This window comes from Leptonychotes weddellii, chromosome 4 (assembly GCF_054177405.1).
Source record: "Leptonychotes weddellii isolate Sample4059 chromosome 4, ASM5417740v2, whole genome shotgun sequence".
NCBI classification, from domain to species: Eukaryota; Metazoa; Chordata; class Mammalia; order Carnivora; family Phocidae; genus Leptonychotes; species Leptonychotes weddellii.
In genome coordinates, this window is record NC_138372.1 from 50253076 (window position 1) to 50262590 (window position 9515).

A 9515-nucleotide genomic window follows, 5' to 3' on the forward strand; every position below is an offset into this window, starting at 1 on the left:
TTTGCTGAGAGAGCTCACCTGGGAGCAGCACCAACCACACGATGACATTTGACAGCTCAGAACCTTCCTATGGGAGATAATCACAACTTCTGGCTTTGCTTCAGATTAACAGTTGAGCCTTAAATATTCTCTTTCCTGTCGTCTGGCAAGGTGTCTGCCCAGGGCATTCAGTCCACACCTCTGAACCTGGCCGTGAACTGGCGGTGTGAGCCGGTCAGCACTGACCTGCGCATAGATTACAAATACAATACGGATGCAATGACAACTGCCGTAGCCCTCAACAATGTGCAGTTCCTGGTCCCCATAGATGGAGGAGTAACCAAGCTCCAGGCCGTGCTCCCACCCGCAGTCTGGTAAGGAGCCACCAGTCCCCTTTCTCTTTCCCAAACGGCTCTCTCCGGGCAAAGGCCTCACAGCCTTCTTAGCGTTTTTATTTCCTCCAGGACGACATCCCAGCAGGCCTGTGTGTCAGGGTTCAGGGCAGGAAACAGAAACCGTTCTGTTATTTTAAGCAGAGAAGGATTTAACACAGGGATTAAATGCTCACACAACAGTGGAAGTGCAAGAGGAATAAGCCTTCGACTGGATCTCCAGGAACGCGTCCCAGAGCGCCGCAGAACTGACTCGCCAGGGAAGGTGCTCCCTCGGCCACAACCAAGAAGCAGAGAAATCAGAAAGCTGCCCAGGGAGCCATTGAATTCAAGAACTCACCACTGCCACGTTGATCCAAGGATGAGAAAGTCCCTACCCGCCCGCCTTAACTGCTTCTCGGCGCTCACACGACTGGAGACTGGACTGCAGGCAGCACTTTGTGAGAAGATCCCCACGTCTCAGTTAGGCTGCTGGCTAGCAGGAAAGAACCACAAATATGGCAGGAGAAGGGCCTCTGCCCCCCTTCCATCCTCCAAATCTCAAGCAGTGCCTGTAATTGGCGGACCCTAATCTGCGTCTAGGACCCTAACTGCAGGGGCGTCTGAGAAATGCAGGGTTTTGTTTTGTAGCCTCTGGACTGTTAAAAAGGCACCACTAGAGAAGGTACGGGAACAGCCACTGAAGAGACACTGAGTACTGAGAGTAGCTGTTAAAAAGAACTAGTTCTCTTAGAAAAAGTATTCTAGTTTTTCCATGGGATTGTCAGAAGCAAAAAATAGAACATTAAAAAAAAGTCATCCATATGACAGCTAAAACCTAAGTTTCCTGAATTACGACTTACCGTCTATGATAAGTAGGTGTGTCAAAAAATTTAACTGCATTGTCCTCTATATGTTTTCCTATCTGACAGTGTTGGGGCTAGTTATAATAAGGAACAGAAAAAAGAGAATTTATGTGTGGATGGATGGATAGATAGATAGATGATAGATAGATACATAGATAATGCTTAAATTGTAGTTAACATTGTCAAGATCCATTTTTTTAAATTAACACTATCTAGAAAAAATATGGTATCCATTAAACAAAACATTTGCATACACAAGAAAGCCTTTTACCTATTTTATTTTTAGGAATGCTGAACAACAAAGAATATTGTGGAAGATTCCTGATATTTCTCAGAAGTCAGAAAATGGAGGTAATGTAATCACAGGCTTACTTTATTTAATATATAAAGCTGAAATAACTTTCAGGTTATTAGAAAACTATTAAAATATACAGCGTTAGAAGCAAGCAAAATATTTCACTTTGCTTTGGTGTATACTCATTTCAACCAATAAAAAGCAAATAATTCCTCAGTGAATCCTCTACTTCCCCTTTTCTGCCCAACCCCACATCAAACAGACCATACTTCAAAAAGAGAAGAGCTTTTAATGAGACATGTTTTCATTTTGTGTCAGATCTCCACTCCCTGGTAGTTGAGGTATTTCTCACTTTCCTCTGACTAGGAAAATAACATTGCCTTCCAAGGAACATGATTCCAAATTTTGAAGTACCATTTGGTTGAATTACACTTTCATCAGTGTGCAAAAAAAGTTCCTCATGATATTTCATCATAAATTTTATTCATCAGCATTTTGTCACTGAAACATATACTGTTTTCTAGTAAGTTAGATTTTGTATGTTAACTTTTGAATACAATTTCCAAAACTATATCCAGCATGTTGTGTTGACTGCTATCTTGTAATGATACTCTTTTTATAGGGGTGGGTTCTTTATTGGCGAGATTTCAGTTGTCTGAAGGCCCAAGCAAACCCTCCCCGTTGGTCGTGCAGTTCACAAGTGAAGGAAGCACCCTTTCTGGATGTGACATTGAACTTGTTGGAGCAGGGTATCGGTTCTCACTCATCAAGAAAAGGTTTGCTGCAGGTAAGTGGGCATCCTGTGGGTTTTCATTTGCAAAAATAGGTCGCCTTAGCTACTCTCAAGAAGGGATAGTGTCTGATTTGCTCATCTTCTTTCTTTTCCTCTTCTTCACTCCCAATCCCCATTTCTCATCCCAGTTAGAAAGCAAACCGATTGTAGAATGAAGCAAAAATGAGATAATAAACTGGAAGTCAGAATTAGGAAGGCCCTGGCTACTTATCTGGTTCTGTTTCTTCTGTAGGAATGACCAGTTATTCCCAGTATATACATTATATACACATATATACACTGAGGTTAATTTAATGGAGTAAATCCTACTGTTTTTATTTTGACAAACAAAATAAATGCTATGTGCCTCTGAATTTACCTCTTACCTGAAGACTTTTTTTCTCCAACAAGGCTTCATAGATTTTGTATTTGTCAGGCATAGCTGGAATCTAGAGGATCCATCTTTCACTTTAAAATAAGCAACCTTAAAGAACCTAGGCCAGGTATCAGAAGTGGTTGCCCATGAGCTGAATATGGTTCCATGAGACAGGTTTTTGGCACAACATGATAGTTTGTTGGCGAAGGAGTCTCCAACACTAGGGTGATTATACTTATCAATGACTTGTCAGGATAAGTCCTGGTTCTTATGCCCGCTGCACTCATGTAATTATTAGTTATAACCCTTCCACTCTCAAAAATGACCCAAGTTATATGGTTACTCTTCTCATAACAAGTTGGATTCCCACATCCAGAAACAAATCTCCCAGCCTATCCTAAAACCCAAACCTCTGCAAAGTGTTCATACGTGGAAATGTGAAAAGGCAACTAGCTGGTCTGGGAAATTGAAAACTTAAGAAATTGTATATATTTTATACTAATATTGCACCCCATAAGATGCACCCCATATTTGGGTTCTAGGGGTAGGGCAGATAGAATAAAAATGTTGCCCATATCATAATCACATTATGGAACTACCAGGTAACCTCCTGATATGTTGTTTTGTTTTGCAGGAAAATACTTGGCAGATAACTAATAAAATCTTATGCAAGGATTTGGAGGATTCATATAATGGAGAACTGTTGTATGAGAAACAGGTTTTAATTTTGGTTTGATGGAAACAAACCAAAATCTGCACTTGGGACATATCTGCTGGAAATGTCCATGACTTTCAGCAATGATTTCCCTCACACAATACCATGATGACCAGTCTTAACAGTATTTACTTCTAGGTGTAATATTGTTAATGGTTTTAAAATGTAATTATTGTATTTGTAAATTGTACTCATTCCAGTAAGGCAGTTAGACACTTGAGTTTTAGCATTTTACCATTCCTAAAATGGATGTAATTTAAACTGTGGTATGTAAATTTAATAGTAGTACTGTTGAATGGCACAATGCTTACAGAGGTAGATTGCATTTTGTCAATATATAAAATTTAAATATAATATTGATAGCTGTCATAAAGGGGGTGCCACATACAAAGAAAATTAAGTGGAACCAGAAAAAAAAAAACTTCCTTTTCTTCAATCCTTAGTAGGTTTTACTCTAGTGCTAAATAAAAATTCTATCTTCAAATATTTAGTGGGTTAAATTCAGAAACTATTTCAGAAAAAAAAAGTTCTAAAGTTACAGCATATTCAAGAAGAGCATTAATTACCACTTTTTAAAAAGCTTTTTTTTCAAACTGCAAATTTCATAAAAATGCGAACTGTGTAAACAGGGCCTCTTATTTTTATAACTTGTGTAAAAAGGGAAAGCAATTCATATTTAAAGTTTAAGTATATGAAATTATAATCAAGAGTAAAGAAGATGTTGAAGTCTTAACTACTTCCCCCTCTCTCTGCAGTTTAACGAATGTGGAGATTGCTGAATAATATCAGATTAAAGCCAAAATTGTGATTCTAAAATTTCAAGACTTTCCATAGTTGAACTGCTGAACAACTTTTGCACAATTACTCTAAATAGTCTCTCCCATCTAGCATGGAGAATGGTACCACATATCTTTCTCTTTACCTGCAGGAATCAAAACATTAAGACTAAAATTCAGAATAAAAAATTAGTGCCCCGTTTAAGTCCAGAAGGAAAATTTTAATCATCATCATTTATATCGTTTGAGAAGGAAAAAAAAAAGCTTTATAAATGAAATTCAATCCACATTATTGTGCAATAAATTTCCTTTTGGATAAGATTCATCGTATGTTAACTATAAATTTTTGCCATTCTCTGAGAATCAGAGAGTTATCAAAAATTTATGTCATAATTTAATTGTCGCAAGGTATAATTAAAACTAATTACTCAGTCTGGCCTCACAATGTGACTATTCAGAACGGAGAAGCACTTCTTCTGGGGTGGGTCTTGGTTGTAAAACTCTCCTCCTCTACTATCTGAAAACATGAAACTTCCTTTAAGTCATAGACCTTCTTTTAAACATGAACCAATTCTTATTCTAAGTTATACTATTAAATAACTGGAATTCTTAAGCTGTTGTATTTATCATTAGTTGCTAAATTTTATTTTATGTTCACTTACATTTGACAAAGAATCATTAGTTCCTTTAAATTTTAGAATCAAATTAAATTTTGTAAGTCTTACTTTTAAAATGAGATTGTGACTGGCAATTGTTTATAGTGGAACTTTTTAAATTAATATTTGTACTTCTCAATCAGTGCTTGCTACCGAGAGAATGTTCAAAATGATCTGTTTTACCTCAGAAGAATTCCTACTATTCAAACACTCTCAGTTGGCTCCCCAGACAGTCTGGTGTGGAAGTTTTTTGGACAAATTATTAATATACTCATTTTAAGTAAAGATATTCAATTTGATTTTGAAACCAAAATAGAAAATGCAAACTTTTAAATCCCACAAAACATGGGGAAACATCAAACACTGAAACCAATGGAGAGTAAGCAGCAGAAAACTGAGAATTATCCAGCATACGAATATAAAAATGCGTTTTTAAGTAATCAATTCATAAGGAAAACGTATTGAGTATTAACACGAAACATATTAAAAATGTGTAAATATTACTGGTTCTTATGTCTTGCTCTTTATATTTTATTTTATATAGTTCTAGAGTGAATTAGTAATTAAACACAAGGGTTTTTTTCAAAGAATAATTTTGTTGATATTGTAAAAATATAATTTAAAACATAGACTACAATAATCTCTAACATTATTCAAACATTTCCAGGAACTAAATTTGACACTATGAAGATCTCTTATGATCCCTTAGCTGGTCTTTGTGAAACAGAATGGAGGTCATTGGCTTCATAATTATTAAACTTTCAATAACCAGAACCTCAATAGAGAAGATATCCCTTCTCCTTTCAGAAAAATAGGTCAAATAATAACACAATAAACTCATATCAGGGCTTTAGATTTTGGTAGGTTTTTTTTTTTTTAATCTTGTAGTTTACAATCTCCTCTTATACCCGTATCCATAGTACTGTACAGTAAGAATTCATATTAGGAAAAAAGATCCTAGACAATGCAAGGGTCTCTACTATATACTAAAAAAAAATTGTCAGGTTCATTATCAATTCCTAAAACAGAACAAAATGGGCAAGTACATATTAATATTTTCAATACCAGGGGTTAAAATAAAGAGTTCTCATTAACCAGAACACCATTTCTTGAGATTCATGATTTTAAAAGTTTCTGTTCTAACAAGATAGAAAGTATGAATGATATTGCTTTATTTTGACAACATGAAAAGTATGTTTTTCTTTTTAAATAAATTCCATATTTTCTTGATATTTTGAAAAATAAATTCTTGTTAAGAATTAGTCTGAATTTTACCATAGTTGGAATTTATAATTCCTAAGAATTAAATTTTTAATTATTTTTAAAGCTCTGTTCTTCTCTACACCTACAGAAAAATGAAAATTCACTGTATGGTATTTGGGAATCTATTTCACCTAGAAAGAAAGAATGTCCACATTTCAAATGGTTTTGAGTGAATAGAGATGTTTTATTTTTGCTTTTATGTATTTTTACTCAATCTGCAAAGTGTTTGAGGCAATCATGACACATATTTTCATTTCTAAATCTTCTTTTCAAAGAAGCCTAGTGACTACATTAACCTTATCGCAAACTGCTGTTGTGTGACGTTGGACAAATCGCTGCCTTTCTCAGTTTCTCATCTTTAGAATGAGGGATTGGGATTGCCAGTGGTTTTCAAGTTTTTCTTAACAGCAGGACTTTTTTCTACTAAAATTGCATATGGAATCCTGTTGGGTAAAACAGCTCAAAACAATGATGGAGTTCCTGCAGCACTTTAGATCTGGGCGCCCCAACCCCACCCCAGTAGGATTTAAACACTGTCATAACACACCAGCCACCTATAAAATTTCTCCCACCTCTGAAGTTCCAAGATTCGACTAGATCAGATAGATCCACTGTGGCGGCTTCATAAGAAAACTTGTACAATCACAGTAATTGACTGATAGATAATAAAAATTTACATTTACTTGAGTGCTTACCATATACCAGTCACTACAGATATTAGCTAATTTAATCCTCATAGCAACTGAAAAGTTAAGTACTCTTTGTGATTCCTGTTTCACAATTGATGACATTGAGGCTTAGAGTAATTAATTTCCCCCAAGTGACATAGCAGCGGGAAGTAACCCAGTTGTCTTGACTGCAGAGGGGGCCTCTGACCAGTTTTGCTTGTTCATTCTGGGAAATAAACTCTTCTATTTTATTTTACTATACATACATCATTTGAATCCTAAGGTTAACGGTGCTATGGAAAATTAGTATCAAAATAAGGATAATTCCAATAGCAAAATTGTTGGAAAAGGGTATGTTTCTCAGAGTATGACTTGTGGACCACTTGTATTAACATACATTTAAAAGGGCAATGATTTTGGTTCAGTCACCACTATCCCAGAACCTAGACGATAGCAGGAATCAACAAGTTTATATTGAATGAATAAATCTCTAGGGATGGAGTTTAGGAATGTGTATTTTGACAAGCACCCAAAATCTGAGAACCACTGCCCTAATAGACCTCTGAGGTCCTTCTTAGTTATGACATTATATCAAATTTTAAACATTAAATTGAAAGTTGACTATCATTTTTCTAGTGAGTTTATTTTTTCACTCAGTCCATTTAACTTTCTCCAATCTTAAAAAAAAAAAAAAAAAGGATTCAGGGCTTTTTCTAGGAAAATCCCTATCTTTTCCTTAAAGTTCTCCTGTCATGCTATCTAGTCTCAAAGTGGCCTGAAATGCATTCTCTCGTTTTCGTATTTCTGTCCTTTTCGTCAATGTCTTAAAAGACCTAGAGAAGCAGTAGGCTGATTGCAAGCTGTCTCTCACTGCAAATACAAAGTCCCAATAAATGTCTTCCTCCTTGCAAGAGACACTCAGATGGATATGTAGATTGTGAGCTGGCCCTATTTATCTTGTAGACCTTTGAATTGGATGCTTTATAAGCATGGACCAGTGTCATTCTAGAAGAGTTGCACCAATCATTTTTATTTTTCCTTTATTTTGTTCATAATAATCACAGCTGTCAATTAAATTTGAATGACACAGTAAAATATATAGATACTACTAAGAAGATGACTTTGTTGAGTTTTGCTTTTTTTTTTTTAAGCTTTCTTTTTTCCTTACAGATTATGCATTCAGCAAAATCCCATTCAGTCTAAAAGTACTCATTTTGCCACATGGTTTTCTGACCAGCAATTTTTTTTAATGGAAGCAAAATTTTTTATGATATTAAAAGGAGGATGACCTCTAAATAAGTTAATATAAGTAAGAATGATGTTTCCTTGAAATAAGTCAAATTAAGTTGCTGATATGAATGTACAAATCGATCTGTGTTACACTGATTGAAGAAAGTGTTCTGATAACCCACCCCACCACTTTTAACTGTGTGCACTTCTGTTAGGAGGCTTTATTGGATTTTCCTGCTTCTTTTGTGTTTGGTTTTTTTTTTTTTTCCATTTGGCAAACAACATCTAAATGCGATTCCCTCACTCATGAATTAAACATGCTTGCCATTACATTACTTTTTGTGCATGGAATGTATGGAGGGAAAATGAGGTAGAAATCCAATATTTAAATCTCCAAATATTAACAAACAACAACAAAAGAAAACCCACTAGCTTTTCCCTGGGTCATTGCTTTGATGTTCTGTCATCTTCTGTAGGCTAAAGTTGCAATTTTAATATCTAATTCAAATTGAAAAATTCTTTTTGACAGAAAGTCAAATTTTAGGGTCTCTTGAGTTGACTGTGGTCGGATCTCCTGACTTCCCCTCATGTTTAATATTTGATCTCTATCCTAAATGAGTATTCTTGTGAGAGAAGGCACCTCCTTATTGACATTCACCATAAGTATAACAATTTATTCTCTAGGTATAACTTCTAAAGTTATTTTTCCTTGACTTATAGTATTTTTGATTGCCTCCTTCTATCCCTAGGGTGGTAGGTTGCTTATTCTAAATACACCTTTAACCTTATAAGAAAAGATGTTTCAATGAGAAGCAAATATATTTTTATGTGTCCCTTAATGCTTAAAAGAAAATAATTAAAGGATACTTCTGCATTCACCTATATTCCAGTATTTTCCAAATCGTGTCCAAGTCTACTGTTATTCACAAATGTTCACTGTGTCCTGAGAATATATGATCCTATGCCATAGTCCCCACTCCTCGGACATTTGATAATAAAGGTTAGTGTTTTAATGAAGCTTAAGAAAGTTATTAAATCACATAAACACTTTTTTTTTCCTAAACACACCTTGAAGAAACTTTAGAAAAGCTTTCCTGTAACACCAGCTTACATATCCTTCAAGAACCACAAATAATACAACCAGGAATATTTTGAAAGGATGCTTCTGGGTTCTTGTTTAACTTTAAGAAAAATTCCTGCCATTTCAAATGAATTAATATCATCTTAAATTTCATTAGTATATCTTAGTGAATTTAACTTTATCACCTAAAATATTAAAAATAAAACAACAATGTTGTTTTAATATTTTAATTTTTTAAGTATTATTTTTAAGGTCTGCTCCTATGACCAGCACATCATGCCACCATCTGTTGAAAACAATCCAAATTTTTTTACAGAATGAAATTTAAGAAATTGAATCATGATAGATGAACGCTGACCGCATTTTTACATAATCTTGTTAGAAACTATATGAAAAACATTTTTAAATGAGAGGGATATATTATTTAGCAAAGATTTTGCAGAACCCTACACTCTATTAATGAACAT

General features: G+C 34.9%; 1 protein-coding gene across 19 annotated transcripts in view; it reads left to right on the forward strand.

Annotated features, from left to right (window-relative positions):
* Nucleotides 1-9264, forward strand: part of SGIP1 (SH3GL interacting endocytic adaptor 1) — a 200018-nt gene extending 190754 nt beyond the window's left edge. For all 19 annotated transcript variants that reach the window (XM_081818575.1, XM_081818576.1, XM_081818577.1 and 16 more), the window contains 4 exons: nt 151-353; nt 1503-1567; nt 2134-2298; nt 3294-9264. In XM_081818575.1, the coding sequence (XP_081674701.1) occupies nt 151-353; nt 1503-1567; nt 2134-2298; nt 3294-3316 (456 nt within the window). In that variant the 3' untranslated portion in view covers nt 3317-9264. The remainder of the gene's footprint in view (nt 1-150; nt 354-1502; nt 1568-2133; nt 2299-3293) is intronic.
* The last annotated feature ends 251 nt before the right edge of the window (nt 9265-9515 follow it).